Below are 20,472 nucleotides of genomic sequence, written 5' to 3'. Positions count from 1 at the left end.
TTTATATGTTATTGGGTTTACTAGGCATATGAGGCTAGAGGATTTAAGCCTCGTATCTTGCTACTTTTACAAGTTCAAAAATGTTAGGTATGTCATCATGCTAAGTGCCCGTTTGGCACTGTGGTTGAACCTGCTTTTCAGAAAATTTCAATTTTTTTTTTTTGCTAAAATTGAGTGTGATTTGTACCTTTTGGATCGTTTTGATGTGCTGTTATCAAAAATAATTTTTTAAAAATAAAAAAATATTATTGGCATGCTTTTCAGCACGAAAACCTATTTGAAAAGCAACCGCTATCAACTTATGAATTTTTAAATTCATAAGCGTTTGACCTTCACACATTATTAAGCTCTACAATGTTGCATCTGGAAATAAAACTAAACATGTTGTCTTGTCTAGGCAGGCTAAGTATTTTGTTAATTTTATCCATGTTAGATCATGTATTGCATTGAACTCTTAAATTAATGAGTTGTATATAAAATATATTTACAAGTCAGGTACCATGTTTTTCATGTCTTCTTTCTATATTAGCATTTTAAGAAAAATAAATGTTTTATTTTATGTTTATGTAATTTTTTCATTTACTTTTGAAATGAAACAAAAAAGTAAAAAATCTAGTTGTTTATTTTTTGTTTTTAAAAAATATTTTTTATTTTTTTCTTTACTTTAAATTAATATATTTTTTAATAATTTTAGATTATTTTAATAGATTATTATTAAAAATAATATTAAAAAAAAAAAAAAATATTATTTTTATATATTTATACATAAAAAATACTTTAAAAACCAATAATAAAAACCATTTGAAATACATTGCCATGTACAAAAGGTTCCTCTTGAAACGAAGAGAAGAACAAAAACCTCCCCAGGTCCCCATGGGGCTGATTGACCAATAATTGCCACGAATCTTTCGCACCCATATCTATATTTATACAGGCATCGTACAGTGAGATCCCATGTGGCCATGTACTACTTCCATTTTACTGTTTCTGTACTTCTTCTTGCACTGCTGAGACTTGAGTTCACTTACTCGTCTGAACATTAAAACATGACTCTTTTTTTTCTTAACATCAACGAGCATGAAAAATAGGAATTTATGCACCTCTTGACATTGGTATAGAGAAGATAATTGGTGGATATATATTAGACTATTTAAAAAAAATCAAAGGATCAAGATATAAATACACAAAAAAACAGGGACATCCGAGAAACCCAACACTACACCGTCTTTATCCATAGCCATAGACATAGGCCATAGGGCTCACATTATTATTAACAAATCTGTACACGATGTTGCCCCTCAAAACAAGGGGAGAGAGAGGCGTTTGAATATGCAACCCCAAAAGTTTTTTTTTTTGCTTTATTTTTACTCCCATTTCCATTTATTGCAAGAAGTGAAATGAAGTAGTGGTGCTTACTGTATTCGAGGGGACCAGTCGAGGGGTTTACCATTACTTCCTTTTATGCAAAGAACCCTTTAGAATCCCAAACCCTTCCTTTTACATATTTAGCAGAGAGAGAAAGAGAGGGAGGGAGAGATGGGCAGGCCAAGGTGTTTTTTAGACATGAGCATCGGAGGGGAGTTAGAAGGAAGGATAGTAGTAGAGCTCTACAACGATGTCGTTCCTAAAACTGCTGAGAATTTTAGAGCTCTGTGCACTGGTGAGAAAGGCATTGGACCTAACACCGGTGTCCCTCTTCACTACAAGGTCTTTTAAGTACCTGTTTAGTAATTTTCTGTGTGTGTATTCATGTGTTTGTGGGTTCAAGTTGGTTTTTTTGGTTAATGAAGGACTTTTGGGAATTTTGAGGGTACTAAAGTCTTTTGATTTTGGATATTGTTAGTGTTATGGTATTTGACTGTGATGATTGTTTCGCTTTTGTACTTTTGGTTATCGATGCTAAGTCTTAAAAACGAAACCTTTTCAAGCTTTTGTCAGAGATACTTGAGAAGGAAAACGCTTTTCTGGGTAGAAATCAGGTTTTCAGTTCATGATGAAAAGTCAGTGATGTCCTTGATTATGTAGAGTAGCAGTCGTGAATTTTCTTGATTCTAAAGAATGATTCTTTCCCAGTATTTTGAGATATCTGCAGCAATAATGGTTCTGGTTTTGGACCACTGGAAAAGCCATCACAGGCAGTCTCTACTCGCTTTTCTTATTGTTATTTAGCTTCAGGTTGAGGGTGTTTCGTTCTTTGGTGATAAATAAAGTATATGTGCTTTGGTATTGATATCTTATCATTTTTATTCATTTTTCTGGACCAATATTTCTAGGCAATCTATAGGCTTGAATTTTATTGGCTGCTAATTGCATTTGACAGGATTTCTTTTGTGCACAGCTTTGGCTATAAAGGCTGATGAGAAGGAAATTTTAAGCTTTTTTTAGTTGATTTTATGTGTTTTTTGGGATACCAGGGATGTCGTTTTCATCGTGTCATCAAAGGTTTTATGGTTCAAGGAGGAGATATCTCTGCAGGAGATGGCACTGGAGGGGAATCTATTTATGGCTTGAAGTTCGAGGATGAGAATTTCGAACTGAAACATGAAAGGAAAGGAATGTTATCTATGGCAAATGCTGGTCCAAACACAAATGGTTCACAGTTCTTTATCACGACAACCCGCACCTCTCATTTGGATGGAAAACATGTTGTATTTGGGAAGGTGGTTAAAGGAATTGGAGTTGTTCGTTCTATTGAGCATGTTACAACTGGTGATGCTGAGTGTCCCACTTCTGATGTTATGATCGTCGACTGTGGAGAAATTCCTGAGGGTGCAGATGACGGGACATGTAATTTCTTCAAGGATGGCGATGCTTATCCTGATTGGCCAGTTGACCTTTATGAGAGTCCTAGTGAACTTTCATGGTGGATGAATGCTGTAGATTCTATTAAGGCTTTTGGAAATGAACATTTCAAGGTAATGGTTCTCATGTTTTGCTGATGTTCTTGTTTCACCAAAGGCACATTGATGAAACTTCAGGAATTCTAGTTAAAAGTATGCTTTGTTGGGGTGTGAATATTTTAGGTGAACCAATTTTTTCAACCTTTGATATTCTTTTCTTCTATAGCCTGTGTTGATGTCCCAATTTCTAATTATTGATCGCAGAAACAAGACTATAAGATGGCGCTAAGAAAGTATCGGAAGGCTTTACGCTATCTGGATATCTGTTGGGAGAAAGAAGGGATTGACGAAGGTGAACAATCTCTGTGCTCCATATAATTCCTAGTTACTTTCTATCTTGATGTTCTCAATGCAATGCTAATGGGTCCCTGTGCTCCAGTTGCATGTGATTTATTTAAACCTTTTTCTTCTGGTGGCTTTTCAGAGAAGAGTTCAGCTTTGAGGAAGACAAAGTCACAGACATTCACAAACAGTGCAGTAAGTTCCTGTTCTCACTGTTGTCAGGGTATTCTTACTGCCACTGGCTACTGAAGCTTTTTTTGATCTTTTGTGTAGGCATCTAGGTTAAAATTGGGGGATCTGAAAGGAGCACTGGTGGACACAGACCTTGCAATACGTGATTGGGAAAACAATGCAAAAGCTCTGTTTCGCCAGGGACAGGTTAGTATCTGCAAATGGGAATGCTTTCAATCTCTAGAATCATGGGATCTTTTGCACATGTTTGGTGTCAGCCAGTCCATCTGTTCTAGAAAGGTTCTTTCTGAGGTGTAGTTCTGAATCTTCTGATAGCTTCTTGCAAGCTGCTTTTGCCTCCCCACCATCCATTTGGAATTTGGAAGACTTGCTTAAAATTCTTCCAGTTATTTTCTTGTGTGTAATATTTTACTTCTATTCCACTGAAATGTGGTGCATCTATGCATTCTGAATGGGGAGAGCAGTAGGTCGCTTTTCCTTCTCTTATTTTTTATTTTTCCGTTTTGGTTTCGACTTTGTTAACTTCCATATTTTGGTGGCGCACTTTTTTTCCTTTGATTTGTTTAAATTTTAATGTTTGAGAAGGTACCTTCACAGTTCTCGTACTAATAGTTTTTTTTTTTTTTTCCTTTTTTGCTTGTCAGGCATACAAGGCTCTTAATGATGTTGATGCTGCTGCTGAAAGCTTCAAAAAGGCGTTGCAGTTGGAGCCAAATGATGGTTAGTGATAATCTGAAACAGGGCCAATGGCACATAATTCTGGGGATAGAATTTTTGTTCAGACGTTTGCTCTCTGATAAGATCTACAAGTTCCAGTGATTATGTTAAAGCTTGATTATATCAAATATATTCGCTTGAATAAATTCTAGGAGTCTTGGACCTGTTATTTTACAAATAATCTGTTGAGATTTGCTGACAGCTTTGGTTTCTAATGCTTTTCAGCTGGAATAAAACGGGAGCTTAATGCTGCTAGGAAGAAGGTCGGTACAATTAACAGAATCTGTAACATATTTTGTGATAATAAATGGTTGTAGTCAACAGGGTGCTAAACAATTAATGTCTTGCAGGTTAACGAGAGACGTGATCAGGAGAGAAGGCGATATGAGAAGATGTTCGAAACTTCAAATAGCACTGCTGTAGAACCCTAGCCAATTGGGATGCGGATTACCTTTTGGAAACTCTTGTCATTTGATCATCGGGCGTTGCAAACTGAGAATATTTTGAAAAACAGGATGCGAATTCCTTGAGTTACAAAAGCTTTTCAGGTTTTGTCAGAGAACAAAGGAGCCTTTATCAAAGGCAACTGTACAAGTTTGAGGCTCGAACCATTTCTTATTACAGTTTCCATGGAAATTTTTGAAACTTAGAGCCAATTAAAAATAATGATTTACTCTCTGATGGACATAAAATCGTGTCATGTTGTATGGTTCTTTTTTGGAACAGACCTCTTGCATTCCCTTTCGCTTCACCTCATTTTTCTTTGCTTCGATCCTGAACATGGTATATCAACTACTGTAGCCGACGCTTGCCTCCCTGGTCAGATTTACTGGGTTCAGCGTTCAAGCTCGCCCCATTGTAGACTAGGTCCTTGAAGATTGCTAGCTATGAGCTAAAGAACAAGCTGGAAAATCTCGTATGAAGAGAAATGGGCATTGTACCCGTTCCAAAACGAAGGTCAACACGGTGGGTGGTTCACGAAAACTGCACCGACCAGATAGATCATCGGCCCAATTCTGATCCGAAGACATTCTTTAGACCTTTCCCCTCCGAAGTCCATATATAATAATTGCTTATCAGACTGGAGCCCAAAATATTTTGAGGATCGCAGAATCGCGAACTTGCCCCTCAATCAAAGGATACAGATGAAAGAAAAATAAAGATGTTAGCTCGTAAAGGGGAAGAAGTGAGCATATAATATTTCAAGTATCTACGTTTTAGGAAGATAATATTAGAGAGAAACTTAGCCCTAGACTCCTGGGTGCGAGATCTCTCTCTTTCCTTGTAGTTTACAGAAATGGATGAAAAAATATTATGGAATCAATGTCTATATCAATCTATATTTGTATGGACCATTTGAGTAGAAAATTGCCATACAAGAAATAGACTAAAAAGGAAAAGGTGTCAAGTGAGAATATTTGCCGAGAATTTGAAGGCTGGAATGGAGTCCAGAAAATAACTTTGATAATTCTGTTATGAGTATTAATGGGGGAGAAGAACAGAATCTTATATTATCTTTATAATATCACCTAAAGGCATCATTCATCTTTTCATCTTCTTGAAGAATAGAAGAGATGAGGAGAAGAAAAGACTGCTCTCTTCTTTAGAAGTTTCGATGGCAGAAAACCTTGCGCCTCTTTCGGTATTTTTTCTACATCTTCACTCTCCCAACGTTCAGTATTCGACTTGAGCTTTACAGGTTTTTCCCCCTCTCTCTCTCTCTCTCTCTCTAGCAGGCTTGTATTTTGAGAGTGGATGCCTGCTGTTGTTCCAAGTGTTCTACAAAAGTCAAGAAAAGGTTGCAAAAAATAAACGGTAAAAATAGTACCCACTTTGCATCAAGCTATGCCCTGTTTATATAACAAGAATTGATGAGATTTCTGATTTTGTTTATTATTTTGTTGCCTAGGAGTTAATTTCGTCGACATAAACACAAAAAAGGGATTGGTAATGGTTTCTGGCTTGGTAGATCCTTCAACACTCCAAAAGGCCATTGCAAAGACAGGGAAGAAAGCAGAGGTATTTGATCCCATACAAGCCAAAAAGACACTTGATCAGTTCAATAGGAACATGCAGAAAGAGCATAACATCCGTGATGAGGAGAATTGTTGTTGCTGTAAGGAGCCCAAGGATGATGACAAACCTGTAGCTCAGGTGCATGATCATGAGGAGATTTCTTTGCCTTCTCAGCCATATTATGGAATGGGAAGTAATACGGCACCTCCTTCTTGGTATGGGCAGAGAAGTGATGATCCAAGTTTTTACGGTGGTGGTTACCCGGCGTTGCCACCTAGGTATCCAACTCCAATGGCGCCATACAATTACACGGGGAGACCATATGGTTATCACGGCCATCGGCCACCCATTTATGCCACGTTGCCACTTCAGCCAGCACTCCCTCCTCCTGCTCCGATTCATGCCAGGTTGCCGCTGCAGCAAACACCCCCCCTTCCTCCACCACCTCGGCCACAAATTCCCTTGTCAAATCTTCATGCTGTTTACGGTGGGCAAAAAGAAGTGCCAGCAGGCAACTCCATCTATCATGCTTTCAGCGATGATAACGCTGCAGCTTGCAGCATAATGTGAGCTTATTGCTGCTTTAATGTGATTATATATTGAAATAACGTCCATTATTTAACGAAATCGTGTACCCTTATAGCACCGTTATTGATGAATCACACCGCTAACTATTATAACTCCGTTATCAACGGTAATGGCCATTATTGACCGTACGTGTAATATCTTTTTTTTCATTTTTCATAAAAACATTTTCATTATTTTATGTAGGCTAGAAGCTAAGCTAAGATTCATGACTGTATCCACCATTTAAAATTATGATTGCGGACACTGCGTATATCTTTGCTCTTTGCTGAATAGTTTTTTTCTTCTTTCTTCCAAGCAATTTGTGGACGAAGAGAAATTAAAAAAAAAAAAAAAAAAAATCTTTTTTCCATCAGAGTTTGTTATGACAAACTTGTTATAAAAAATGATTAAAAAAACAATTAAAAAATTAAAGAGCAAGTTTTATATAAAAATAATAAATAATAAAATGCTGTAAAAACTCGAGTCAATTCAAGCTAGCATGGTAAATATGTGACCCGAATCATGAGGTAGGGATATTGTTATAGAAAGTAAAATAAAATAAGATATTTAATCTTTAATAAACTCAATATTAAATGATAAAATTAAAAAATTAAATTGACAGAAAAAAATACATAAAAAAAAGATTGATATTAATCTGGGTTAAAATTTCATATATATGACCTAGGTCATGAGATCAGAATCATTGCAAATTAAAATTAGCACAATCTAATTTTAAATAAATTAAATGTTGAAGAATGAAATTGAAAAACAAAATCAATTTAAAAAAAAAACCAAGGGAGAAAAGAAATTAAAAACATAAGGGTCAAATCTCAAATAAAAATCAAATGATTGGGAATATGATTGAAAACACATATATTTTTAAAACAACAATCAAAAAAATAAAAATTAAATTTGATATAAATATAAAAAAATCAAAATACTAAAAAAAAAACTTCAAAACAAATAAAGAGCAATCAAAATAAATCATAATTAAAATAAAAAAAATGAAGGACTACTCTTAATTTTGCTGAACTCACATGTTTCCAAGGAGAAGAGAGAAAAAACTAATAGCCGCTTAAACCACCATGACATGGATTATACATGTCGCCCTAGTGGATGCGCCTCAACTTTATCTTTTGAAAATGATTGTTGTTAACTTTTTTTTGTGATAGCCGAGAGACACCACACACGTCACATAAAGGGCACAGACATCTCCCATACATCTTTTTTTTTTTTTTTTTAATTTAATTAATGCAAACATCTAAGTGCTCTTGAACCCACATGATATTAATAAAAAAAAAAAGCATAATAAAAAAAACCAAAAAGCCCATCAATCTTAGCTATAGATTTTTTTTATTGAAAGAGAAAAAACAGAATATGTCCCTATATTAACAGTTAAGAAAATTCAACTTTTTAGGTATTTTAGATGTTACATTTTGCAAACAAAAAGTTGAAAGAATTCTTCACCTCCATTCAAATTCAAATTCAATAATAACAAATGTGTCCTATAAAAAATATCATATTATTAAAGCATGTTATAAAGTTTAAATTCTGGGGTAAATTAATAATTTCCCTGTGTAGAGTGAAAGAGTGAGTTCTTTGAATTTAAATGTCGGGTAGGCAATTGTGTTGTTGATTCCACTATAATTTGAACTGTAATTTTCTTTTTCCCCAATATTTTCTAAGGTTTGTAGTAGCATCTTTTTCTGAATTCTAGACCTTACAGCAGTCAGAACTTCATGTAATAGAATTCCAGTTCCGCCTCATTTTCAGATTTGACCAAATAACTGAAGCAGGGTTCAGCTCAGATGATGCCCACCATAATTAACAGTCACCAGTTACCATTGTTACAGTCCAAACCAAGCCTGATTTATTCTCCATTACAAGTTGGGATAGCAGTTAATGGTGACATTGCAAGCAGTCAGCTTGTAAACGAATCACCATTTCAATTTTGAGTTAATCAAATCACAAGGTTCTGGAGACCAAAACAAATAGTCAGCAATTTGCTTGCAAACAAATCAAAGAAACTCAACTATCTGAAAAGGGTTATACAAACAGCCTTTGGAGAGGGGGGAGAAAGACAGGAGGAAACTCGGTATTTTGTTTCACAAGCACACCACACGAAAATTTAACCTTGGAATTTTAGCAAAAAGCTTGGCAAATGCAGTGGCAAGCAATATGCTGACGCAAACAAAATAAAGTAGGGGCCACATAATCCAGTATGTATCAAGTCATTAGTTTTATGAGCTTGAGCTATGAATTGTAGTTATCGAGGCCCAGGTCCCTCAAAGCATCAGTGGCAGCATCCTTGCAGGTTTCGTGGTTTACCTTTGCCCTTCTTATAATTTTCTCGATGCCATGACTAAGAAGAAGAGTTCTGTAAAGTGGCAAAAACTTAAATCAAATGTGAGACGGTGCCACAATTTAGTATAGGAGTCCTACATTTGGGGCTATGCCAGAGAAGCAACATGAAAGAAGAAAAAGAAATTAAAGCCTGCCTGATGATATGCCACGAGACAAAAAGAAAGCGTGGAGAAAAAGACTTGCCTGTTCTCTGGGTTCCTCGCAACAAGATTACGGATCATTAGACAGGAACTCCTCTGTAATTGTTGCACATTAGAAAACTTCTCCATGGCTTGGATGGCAAGGTCTCCAGCTCCAGCTTCCATGGCACGGGCTGCATTGTCTGGAGATCTTAAACAGAGCACCGTAAAGATGGACATGACCTGAAAATGGTGGAAATTTAATTAAAGAAAGCAAGACAGCTCATAAATGCAAATAAACGTACCATAACCAAAATGACAGGTAAGATTTCAAGGTGTCAATCCTTGAAATGCAGCTTGCAGTGAGCATTTTTTGAAACTTGAAATGAATCAAACCTTCCATGTGATCAAAAAAATATTCTATTTCTGGATTGATGGTTATGCACATTCAATAGTATACAAAATCACTTTTTACCTCTTGCAGAACAGAAGGGTCATCAGAAAATCTGGCTGCGAGTTGGATTAGCTTATTCATACCCTCCTTCTCTACAATTGCACTTTTATTTGAATCACTTCCTGCCAACTAATCAAATAAAATTCTGTAAAAACATCCAAAACCATAAACTATGAGCCAGAATCTCTTTGTACCTTGGATAACAAAGAACAGCAAGCTCTAGCTACAATTTTGTTGCCATGTTCACCACTGTCATCAATACATTTGAAAATGATATCAATGCCACCACTTTCAGCAATGGATTTACATATTTCATCCTGCAAATCAGAAGAAAACGAGGAAGAAAAAACTCAGACTTGAACTAAGAAAGACCATATTTTGACATCACATCAGATGCAAGTGAACTTACATTAACAGCAACAGCCTTTAAAGCGACACTCGCTGAAACTAAACTGGGTGAGGTAAGCCCTGAGCGTAGTGATTCCACAAGAGCTATTGCAATACCAATTTTGGCAAATCTTCGTGCATAACCATAAACCTGGAGTTTAAATGCATGTCAGTTGCTTTGGTAAAGACATTTTCCATCAACATGTACATAAATATTTGGAGGCGAAACCATGCATTGCTGAAATCAAAACCTTAGTGCCCATCCTCGCAACGCGCATGCAAGTTGATTGATTAAACTGAGATTTGTACATTTGTGATGAAACATTTACTTACTTGGGATGCCACAACACGATTATCATCAGGAGTCAAGAGAACACGTATAGAATCATATAAACCTTGGCTGATGCCTTTACTCTGTTTATTCAGTACTTCCAAAATAAGCTCATCAATTTTCAATTCAATAAACAACTCTTTCACAACCTCATTGCCAGTTGCTGCTGCAGCAACAACAGCAAACCCAGCATTCATTACTTCTAAACTTTCACTTCCATCCTTTAAAATGCCAACTACCATCTTCGGTCCATCACTAGACCGAAACATTTCAGTACTTTGAACATCTGCAAATTACAAGGACACAAACATTAGAAAAACCCACCAATAACAAATAAATATAGGATCAAGTCATGATCTTTTTCCTCTGAAAGTAAACATTGAAGATCCGATGAACTAAAAATATATAGCAGAAATATAAACAAAACAAAATTCCCTTTCGGAAAAAAATATTTTCTCATAAATTCACACTCCAAATTCTAAATCCATAAACCAACCATCTAAAAGAACAAAAAGCATCATCCTGTACAGATAAAAGCACATACCATGAATTAACAATGCCAACGTTTTCAAAGCCGAAACGAGAACTTTCTCAGACACAATAGGAATGTTAGAACAAATAGAACAGACCAACTCCAACCCACCATTTCTAACACCAATGGCAACATTCCCAGATCCTTCAACACCAGTAAACAATCCAACCAACTCATCAAGCAACCCAACCATTTCATCCAAATCATCATCATCAAATCCCAGTTCCTTCAACCTCTCCAAACACTTAATCACTGGATTCTCCATCACGCTCCCCTCTCCTGGTACACAAGTCACAATACCTGCAACAAACCCGTGATTTTGTTAATATTTGTTCTTCCAAGGGATAAAAGGGGAAATGAGAAAATGGGGTTCTTGATCGAGTTGTTACCTGAGAGATCAACGCCTTGAAGAGTAAGAGTTTGGATTGCATCTTCAAGGGCTTCAGTGGGGTCTAAACCTAGATCTTCTATGTTCTCTTTTACTAGTTCATCAAAAGCTTCTTGTGAGATTGTACGGACATTCTTGCTTGGTGGCCCCATAAACGTTTCTGCTTCTTCTTCTTCTTCTTCTTCTTCAATTTTGTGTGGGTGAGGGAGGTAAGCGTCAGTGAGGTCCTGAGCCAAAGGCAGTGTGCTTGCACCTTGCAGTTGCAGGCTGGTTTTTTTTTAATAATTAACTTGCTGTTGTATTAAGCTTACGACTTGTAGTCTAGTGGATGATAATTTGTCTACGAGAATGAGTTAGCGGCATGTCGTTAGTTTTATCTTCTTCTTTTTTCTTATCTATTTTTAGGTGAAATTTAAAAATTAATTAATAAAATGCCACTAACTACTCTAGAAAACATCGTAAACTTCAAGAAACCATGATGGATGAAACCATAAAATTTTTAAAATAAACCGAACTTAACTTCAAGATAATTTAATGGAGAATACAAGGATAGAACCCATTCTACAAATCAACTTGATCCAGTACTAATGAACTTGAAGTCGAAAGCTTTACATAAGATAGCTGCTCTGCTCAAAATACTAATTATGTTAGTTCTCATAATTCACGAGTGTCGTAAAATTTACGTGGAAACTATTATCTACCACTTCTGTCAGAAGTTCAGATGTCATATTGTTGAAGACCATCGTCCTAAAAGGATAAACAGTTTCAAGAGTCTCTCCAGATATTGACAACATCCTGCTCCAGGACAGAATTTTCATGATTTGAAGTACTGAGTGCTAGGCCAACAGATGCATCTCTGCCCTATATTTACAGTAATTAAGTTAACAAAATAGTAATGTTGCCACTGATTTAAAAACAGTTAGGGTAGCTAAGTCGCAATTCCTAGGGTTTCATGCCCTCCATTGGAAAAATGTCACCACATCGGATCTCCACATGAGAACCCACGTTACGTTATGGATCTCTATACCCTAATCCACCAGCAAGAATCCATTTAGTGTCAACAACTACGCAATGATTCGGGATGTAGATGCTTAGAATCTTGAGCCTTGGTAGGTTCTCTACATTCCCATCATCTCTCAGATCTCCCAAAGAATAAACATCCTTTGCTGGGAAGATTTTGTCCTCGTAAGCAATTCTGATTCAGAGAAGTTTAATCTAGTCCATGGAACATAAAATTTACTCAACTTAGACGATAGACTCCAGCACAAATCTTGACCAGGCTATTTACTGTGAAATGCTCTAAAATAAGTGCGTGCAGCTTCTTATCAAATGCTAGTTCATCAGTTCCTGCATATTTCCAAAGGTTCTATTTTTCTAACAACTTTAACTCTTACGCCTGGTAATTAACTTGTCTACTGTAGATTTCCAATTTCAGAACCCAAAATGGAATGAGAAAAACATAGTCAGAAAAATTCCACAAAACACTTCCTATCAGTTGTTGACAGAATATGTCAAAATTCATGAATAGCAACTGCTGGAACCTGGAAAAGAGCAGAAAAAAGTATTAAACTACTTATTACCTGCCATTAGCACACATGTTTTAGGAACACTTTCAATCCTGATTACACTACTGGACAACAGATCATCTTCTTTATTGCTTAATACTTGCCAGTACCCTCTCACAGCTACCTAGTACCTATTCTAGCCAGCTTTCTCTTCGTCACATGCTTCTTGCTCTTCATTGTCATAGCTGTTATTTGGAGAAGAGCGCGGCATATATAATCGAAGCCGGCCATCGTTTTTCTGGGCTTGGATACAAGGAAAAGAAGGAAACGCTTCCAAAGCTTGCCCGCCATCGTTTTTCTCTGCTTTAACATAAGGAAGGCAAGGGACTGCTTCCAAAATTAGCCTCCCACCTTCTCGGCGAGGAATCAGGCGGATACTACAGGGGCAGCTGATTGACCCCAGCAGAGGAGGGATGCGACCAGCACTTGGTGAGGAATGATTTTTGTACGCTACAGATGGATTACTTCTAGTTTTAGACAGTCTCTCCTTACGCTCACGACTGACATAGTGGCTTTCACCCTCCTTACTCCAGCTTTCAGTGCTTTCAGTCCCTAAGATCTCAGTGCACATCTCTTTGCTCATTTCTGTTAGTGAGGAGTACATGTTTATGTTAGGTGCATAAGAATCAGCATGGCATGATCTACAGGTTAGCTTGGACGAGAGGCACTTGCAGCTTGAAGGCTCAACAATGGAATACAAGTAACAGCAGCATTAGTATTAGCTAATAAACACCTGTGCTAAATAATAATGCATACACAGAATTCAGTTGGTAGTTAGTTACAGAATTAGTTAGGGAGTTGTACAGTTAGTCGGAACAGTTAGTTAGTTAGTTAGTTACTGCTATACATAGCAGTTGTATTGGAAAGGTGGAAGGGGAGGCATGAAGAGATTACAGTTGATGCAGAATTGCATTCTCTCTTCTTCTTCTCTTCTTCTTCTTCTTCTTCTTCTTCTCTTATTTCTTTTCTTCTTTCTACCCTTCTTAAAGTTTCTTTGTTTTGTTAAGGGGGACCTTAAACAGTTTACTACTGGAATTGTTTCAAGAGAGAAAGAAGTGAAAGGGCGAGGAAGAAGTGAAAGAGTACTTTTAAGAGGGAAAATGTAAATTTTGAGTTACCAACTAAGTTTAATCTATTGAGAACTTAGAAGTAAAAGTGTAATTAAGTAGTTTAAAATGATTAGATTCCATCTCAAAATCACAGATTTGATTCTCCAAGCAAATCTCGCCAAAAATTACTCTTCTTATGAATCCTAGTCCTTGCAGCAATGTAAACTGTATCTGTTTATTTCCTAGATCCAATTCTTGTAGGTTTGTAGTTGTTTCTTTTTATGAATTCTAGTCCTTGCAGCAATGAAAACTCTTAAGAATACAAAGCACAGAAGGCAATGTAATAGAATCCCTGTTCTGCCTCATTTTCAGATCTCGCCATTTAACTGAAAAAGGGTTCAGCTCCAGGGATTGATCATTCTCAAGAAGTAGATGATGCCACCATAGTTAACAATCACCAGTTGCTGCTGTTACAGTCCAAACTAGCAATCACCAGCTCTCTTGAACCCCAGACTTTAAATCAAGCCAACAAAAGTCCAGCAATAGAGGAGGAATAGAAGGCATTGATTGCTAATAAGTCACGGGCCTTAAGTGCCTAAACCTGCTGCAGCCAATGTGATTGGTTGGTAACAGGTGGGTTTATCGCAGTCAAGAGACTTGGCAGACGGTAGTGTATCGAGGTGCTAAGCAAGGTCTTAGTGTTTACGCAGCAACATGGCGTTGATTTTAGTGAAAGATTTAGTCCGGTCATTACATCTACAACTATACGAACTATTCCTGCTCTTGCAGCCTCCCATGGTTGGTGTTTGCAACAATTAGATGTCTCTAATGTCTTTTTCTGAACGGCACAATCAGCGAAGAAGTGTAGAAGATCGGGCTTGATTTCATATGCACATTCGTCCTTGTATCTGCCTAAACAAGCTCCACGAGTTTGGTTTCAACGACTCAGTTTCTTAACAGCATTGGTTTCTGTGGGTGCCTCTTTGTTCATTTACCAGCACAAATCTGTGAAGATTTTCAATCTGATCTATGTTTAATGATTTCTTAACCACAGGCAATGATAAGCATGCAGTCACTGATGTTATTCAGGCTGTGTCGTGGACTGCCGTAATAATTTGAAAGCCATGAACAAATCAACTGAATCTGAGCATAGAGCTCTTGCAAAAAGTACTAAATTTAAATAGACAAGGATGGGCCTGGGATCTTTTACTTGCCAGATTCGGCTCGGGTTAAATGTAATGTAGTATCCTTAAACTGGCATAATAAATAAATAAATAAAGCTGTGTTTTCTGACACTAAGTTTCCCTTGGATCCCAAGGACTTGCTTGATCAGACCAGCTTGCAACAGCCTTCGCCAGGCTAAAGCCGTTCTATTTCTGATTTTAACTTTCGAATAGACGCGGTTACACAGAAACCCTAAACTCACTTGCAAATTTGCATTAACTCCAAACTCTGAGCAGGAAAGATTGGCAAAAACAGATAAATGAAACTTGAGAGGTTTCTTAGAATTCAAGCAAGTCATAAGACCAATGAAATTAGCACCGTTTTATGTTCTTTTTGGAAAAAGCATCAGACAAAAACCCATTAACTCCCCAAAACTTCCAATACCATGCTCGTTTCACAGGGAACTTGCAGTCGACTACTTGGTATATGCTCTGTACACAAAAATAATCCAGTTCAAATATTTTACATTAGATTGCGTGGAGGAAACTGTTTTTGACCACTCTTGACTCCATTTTTATCACTCATGTGTTGTTAATGACATCATTCCAAAGGAATACACAATTTCAACAGTTATCTCCAGTTATTTACAACATGCTATACTACTGTTGTTTGTGAACATGAACATGTATATATATATATATATATAGTAGTTTATTAATGACCTAAAGGGGCAGCAGCCAAATCTCTGACACGCTGGTTGAGACGTCGTCTTCGAAATATGCCAGCTAAACGTAGGGTGACAGCAAGAAGCATGGACATGTACTCAAACAGTCTCACAACTCCAATGCGTCCTGTAGAACAGGCATTGATCTAAGTCAAGAGAGTGGCTACAGAGAAAAGACAGCCAAACATCAAAGCCACCCAGCACAAGAACTACGTAATTAAAAACGATTTTCTTTTTAATATACAGTTTTTTAAGGTGTGGGGACCCAGTACAGGCACAAATTCGGATCATAATTTTGGACCAAACATTAGCAATTACATATTTGAAAAGAAATCAATTTATGGAAGGAAAATGGGGCGAAATCATCTAGCATGCTAATATTTCCATATGAAAGTCTATGGGAGAGTATAACCTATTAATTTTTGGATTTTACAACTATTATGCAAAGAAACAAGCAATATGTTCCCAAGAAAGTGACTTACCTAACGGGATAAAGTCAAAGGGTGAGGATATATAGAGGATAGCCAAAAAAATCTGCGTACAGAAAATATAATACAGATTACCCAGAGAAAAAAGCAATGAAGCCAGTCAAAATGAGTGTACCAAATCACTTGTGGTTTGCAAAACCCAAGCATCCATTAAGCGACCACAACTACACAATTGATTCAACATATAGAGATAGATCTTAGGAGTCTTGAGTCCTCATGGTAGAAAAATAAGAAAAAGTTGCATTGTTTATCTTCCATAGATCCACTGTGTTCCCTAATAAAATTTCTCAAACTTCAATGGATGACAGGTTATCACTGTGTGGAGTTGCTAATGCAACAGCACAAATCACTAGGCTATAAACCATGGTGATGCTCTGAAATGAGTATCCACAGCTTACTATGAAATGCTACTACATCACATCAAAGTTCAATTTTACATGTTCCACTTGTCTATTGCCTTTTTTCGAGCCTACAGAATGAAATAACCACACTGGTAAAGCCAAAAGTTGCCAAACAACCAGGATGCACATCACAGAGCACCCTCCGCTACCACTAGCATTATTATGGCACTTAATTTCTTCAGCATCTCACTCGGTTTTACTCTTGTATAGTGCTTCAACAAGGAAAAAACTCACAACTTTTCGCTAATGCCTTAACTCTTAAACAAGATGATAGTCTTACTTGTTAGTTATTCATACTTAATAGTGATGGTTTCAAATTCCAGAAATCCGAAAGGATGTCAGCAGAATATTAGCAAGAATAGTAAGGAAGATTTGGTAAAACACAATCTTATTGTGTTGCTCACAAAAGATGTCAAATTTCATGCACAGAAACTGCTGGAAGGGGGTGGCAAAAATGAGTAGTGTGTAAAGTGGACAAAATTGCTAACTCTGTTTGTGGCAAAAAAAACAGTTTGTAGTTAAGAATTAAAACTGAAAGGAAGATACAATTCTCAATGACTGTAGAATGAACTTACTGCAAACATGCGCATGAGCTTTTCATAAAGGAAGAAATTGTGTCCATCAGGATCCATCATTTCTTCAAGCATTCTCTTAAAGAGAAATGGCACCACATGCACTTTCTGCAAAAAGAATTCTCTGATGTTTCAGAAAAAGCATGTTCAAAATTAAACATGCAGATTATACAATGAATTTCTCCAGAAACGTATAAAAGAAAATGGAGTAGTTTTGTAACTATACATGATTCAAACATAATGAAACAATGAATGGCAAAGCAAAAAAGGATTCTTGCAGCTAACAATTCCACCGGCTGTTGTTTTCTAATTTCATCTCTATGTCCTGTTTCCCAGTTTTTCATGTCAGCCATATGGAAAAAATGGCCCCTTTCAATGAAGTTAGATATTCCCTGAGAATGTCTAAGTTGTTACAAAATAAGAACAAACACCTCCACACATATCAAACTCGAATTACTTCATAAAGGAATCTTATTCGAGAAAAGCTGGAAATAAGAACAACGAAGGTAAGGTTGGCAAAACAACATGTAGAACATATAAACAGACAGCAATCCAGCATCCCATGTAGCATAAGTTATTAGAATGGCAGTAGCTATACAAGTCACAGGAAACCTGAACCAACAACAAACCATCATATTTATCACAAGATCAATCGAAGTATCACCGTCAAATTTTGCCAGGTATCCAACGACTAACAAACAACACTAAACAAGACCCCCTAAGATGATTATTAGAAAGACTCACCCGAGCTAGACCTCGCACACCTCCGACAAAAACATGGTTATACCTCCGAACATCTTCCAGAACTTTGACAACTTCCTGCTCTTGCTGACCATGTAACGATGCCTCCGGCGTCAAATTGCTGATTCTTGACGAGCACATTGGACACTTGCAACGGCTAGACGGCCCAGAATACTTCCAGTACTGAAGAATGCAACTACCTGATCAACAACATGAGCCCAAAAACATCATCAACTAAGTGCCTGCCGATTCAAGATTTTTTCTTCTCTCTCTCTTAATCCGCGAAACACGAGGTATCACAATTTATTTAATCCAGGATTAAATGCCATAAACCAAGAAATTCCGAATTAATAAATTCGAAACCCTAACAAAAGAAAGAGAGAAATACCACAATACCAGTGACCGCAGTTAGCTTTGCAAGGAACATCGAAGGTGCCGAAGCAAATAGGGCAGCAATCATCAAGAGGAGGACCTTCGCGATCCATATAGCTAGGGTTTTTCAAAACCGCCGCCGCCTTACCTTCTTCTTCCGCTTCTTGTTCAATCGCATTGTTGTCGTTTTGGGGCGTTTGTTGTCGGTCAGGAGAAATGACAGGTGTTGCGTTTCGCGCACTCATGCTTCTTCTTTGTTACAGCATTTTTATTTTGTCTCCATTTTCATCTCTTTTTTAAAGGAAGATTTCTTCTTGTCGCTTTCTTCTCTCGCTCGCTTTCCCCGAGAAATTACCAGGAAGCTCAAATGTTGTGTCCCCGGCTTTGCAGCTTACCTTAGCTTAGCTGCCTTCCTCTTGCAATAAAAGCTTAGCCCGGACACTTGACGGGCCTTTAGGCCCATTCGATTATCAAGCATTGGACCACTAATAATTTGTTAATGGAAACAAATATGAAAAAATAAAAAAATAAAAGATTAATTATGGATTGTGAGCAATATGGAGAATAAAGAAGTACGCCCTCCAAGAACATGATTCTAAATTGAGCCAAGCATGGATTATGATCCCTTCCCTTTAGTATAAAAAGTAGGAATAAGTTACAATAAATCCGAGAGGAGTGAGGACAAAGTAAGCAAAACTAAATCTTTTCGGTGTACCAAGCGACTGTCACAATATTCTCCTTTGTCCTTATTTTATTTAAAACTCATAAATTTCATATTTAAAAAAAAAAAAAAAAAAAAAAAAAAAAACTAGCGGCAATGCGTGTGATTCACTAGATTAATGTTGGGTTTCCCTGTTTCGGTGCCCACGACGAAACATCGACATGACAGAGAACTTCATGGTGCCATTGTTACAATGGAAGCGAGCTCCTCCGCCGCAAGCAAAGTAATAGGGCTGCCACCTGTTGAGATCGATCCCGGACCCGTCACCACCTCTTCGTGTCTTAATAGCAACCAACACGGCTCTGCTCGGGTTGCATTTTAAAATGGAGTATCATTGTATTGAGTGAGATTAAACTAACCTAGAGTATCATAAATGGACCATTTCTGAGAGCCCAATCGGCATAACTGACACCAAATGTCCAATTCTGAGATCTACCTGCAACAATCTTGTTGGGTGTATCTGTACTGTTTTGGCGACGAGGACGACGCTTGTAACTCCAATCGGTGTTGTTGAAACTATATTGCTATTGCCTGCGTGGAGGCACTATGCATAAGGATGAGTGCTTGTGAATATGCTATACAAGCCATCTTCTTCCCACTCAAGAGCAACTTGAGAAGGTGTGGATTTTAAAGTAGAATCACTGTCAAAAAATTAGTAAATATAAACGCAAATACTGATAGAATTTTTCTATCAGTGTATTAAGATGAACTTTACCAATAAAAATTTTTATCTATACATTCATAGATAAATATAAATGGAATTTTTCTATTGAAAGATCTGGATGGAATTGCAGTGGTAAATAAAAAATAAAACAAAGATCAAATAATATGATGATGTATAACTTTTATCGGCGGAATTAACCTGATAATAAAATACATCCTTAAATATAACAATGGAAAAAACCCTCTCAATATATATTAATGGAATTACAAATGATAGTACAATAAGATTTTAAAAAGACAAAGTGTATGGTAATGTGACATTTTTATCATCTCTTAAAAATCTTTCTAAGTATAGGCGTTGATATGAGCTTGTTCCTTATGCCCCTTGGAAATTTTTTAAGCATGAAGTCAATAAGGATTTGTTTCCCTTTAACCTCTTATAAATTTTTTAAGTATAAGCATTGATATGGACATGTCCCCATGGCCCTTGAAATTTTTTTAAGCATGGGAGTCAATAAGGATTTGTTTTCCCCAACTTCTTAGAAATTTTCTAAGCATAAGTTCTGTCGCATGTGTGCGGCGTCATAGCGAAAATATGATTCCACTTTAAATCTAAAATGTAAATCTATATCTATTTGGCAAATATAGGGAGACAAGAAATTCTTGTCATTTATTGGTATAAAATGGAATGGGAGTCGTCACCTAGTATTTTGGTCACTAGGAACCCTAACTGGTCTCAGAGATCGAGTACGGGGACTGGTTG

General features: G+C 36.9%; 3 protein-coding genes across 3 annotated transcripts; 2 read left to right on the top strand and 1 right to left on the bottom strand.

The window, feature by feature from the left end:
- The first annotated feature begins 1,267 nt into the window (after nt 1-1,267).
- On the top strand, nt 1,268-4,783 carry LOC118050705 (peptidyl-prolyl cis-trans isomerase CYP40). Its single transcript, XM_035061130.2, has 8 exons — nt 1,268-1,707; nt 2,415-2,915; nt 3,105-3,192; nt 3,325-3,377; nt 3,456-3,560; nt 4,019-4,094; nt 4,317-4,354; nt 4,442-4,783. The coding sequence occupies exons 1-8, from the start codon at nt 1,537-1,539 to the stop codon at nt 4,520-4,522; spliced, it is 1,113 nt and encodes a 370-aa protein (XP_034917021.1). The 5' UTR covers nt 1,268-1,536; the 3' UTR covers nt 4,523-4,783.
- An 825-nt stretch (nt 4,784-5,608) lies between these two features.
- Nucleotides 5,609-6,916, top strand: LOC118050707 (uncharacterized). The gene is made up of 3 exons (XM_035061132.2): nt 5,609-5,733; nt 5,828-5,906; nt 6,001-6,916. Exons 1-3 carry the CDS (start codon nt 5,707-5,709, stop codon nt 6,675-6,677), a joined length of 783 nt encoding a protein of 260 aa, XP_034917023.1. The 5' UTR covers nt 5,609-5,706; the 3' UTR covers nt 6,678-6,916.
- A 1,750-nt stretch (nt 6,917-8,666) lies between these two features.
- Nucleotides 8,667-18,734, bottom strand: LOC118050704 (uncharacterized). The gene is made up of 13 exons (XM_035061129.2): nt 18,342-18,734; nt 17,957-18,153; nt 17,216-17,320; nt 16,234-16,285; nt 15,780-15,878; nt 11,251-11,418; nt 10,874-11,161; nt 10,332-10,615; nt 10,021-10,149; nt 9,806-9,928; nt 9,633-9,740; nt 9,222-9,400; nt 8,667-9,051 (listed from the first exon to the last, which is right to left on the bottom strand). The coding sequence occupies exons 1-13, from the start codon at nt 18,568-18,570 to the stop codon at nt 8,928-8,930; spliced, it is 2,085 nt and encodes a 694-aa protein (XP_034917020.1). The 5' UTR covers nt 18,571-18,734; the 3' UTR covers nt 8,667-8,927.
- Nucleotides 18,735-20,472: the final 1,738 nt, after the last annotated feature.

This window comes from Populus alba, chromosome 4 (genome assembly GCF_005239225.2).
Source record: "Populus alba chromosome 4, ASM523922v2, whole genome shotgun sequence".
Taxonomy (NCBI): Eukaryota; Viridiplantae; Streptophyta; class Magnoliopsida; order Malpighiales; family Salicaceae; genus Populus; species Populus alba.
Note: the sequence above shows the minus strand (reverse complement) of the source record. Positions and strands in the feature narration are given on the sequence as shown.

Bases quoted from the DNA above. Each gene is read 5' to 3' on its own strand.
- LOC118050705 (XM_035061130.2), top strand. From the start codon at position 1,537: ATGGGCAGGCCAAGGTGTTTTTTAGACATGAGCATCGGAGGGGAGTTA. The intron at 2,916-3,104 runs GTAATGGTTCTC...TATTGATCGCAG, and splicing joins TTGGAAATGAACATTTCAAG to AAACAAGACTATAAGATGGC. The intron at 3,193-3,324 runs GTGAACAATCTC...GTGGCTTTTCAG, and splicing joins GAAAGAAGGGATTGACGAAG to AGAAGAGTTCAGCTTTGAGG.
- LOC118050704 (XM_035061129.2), bottom strand. From the start codon at position 18,570: ATGAGTGCGCGAAACGCAACACCTGTCATTTCTCCTGACCGACAACAA. The intron at 9,929-10,020 runs GTAAGTTCACTT...TCTGATTTGCAG, and splicing joins TAAAGGCTGTTGCTGTTAAT to GATGAAATATGTAAATCCAT. The intron at 9,052-9,221 runs GCAAGTCTTTTT...GCCACTTTACAG, and splicing joins GCGAGGAACCCAGAGAACAG to AACTCTTCTTCTTAGTCATG.
- LOC118050707 (XM_035061132.2), top strand. From the start codon at position 5,707: ATGGCAGAAAACCTTGCGCCTCTTTCG. The intron at 5,734-5,827 runs GTATTTTTTCTA...TCTCTCTAGCAG, and splicing joins AAAACCTTGCGCCTCTTTCG to GCTTGTATTTTGAGAGTGGA. The intron at 5,907-6,000 runs GTAAAAATAGTA...TTTGTTGCCTAG, and splicing joins AAGGTTGCAAAAAATAAACG to GAGTTAATTTCGTCGACATA.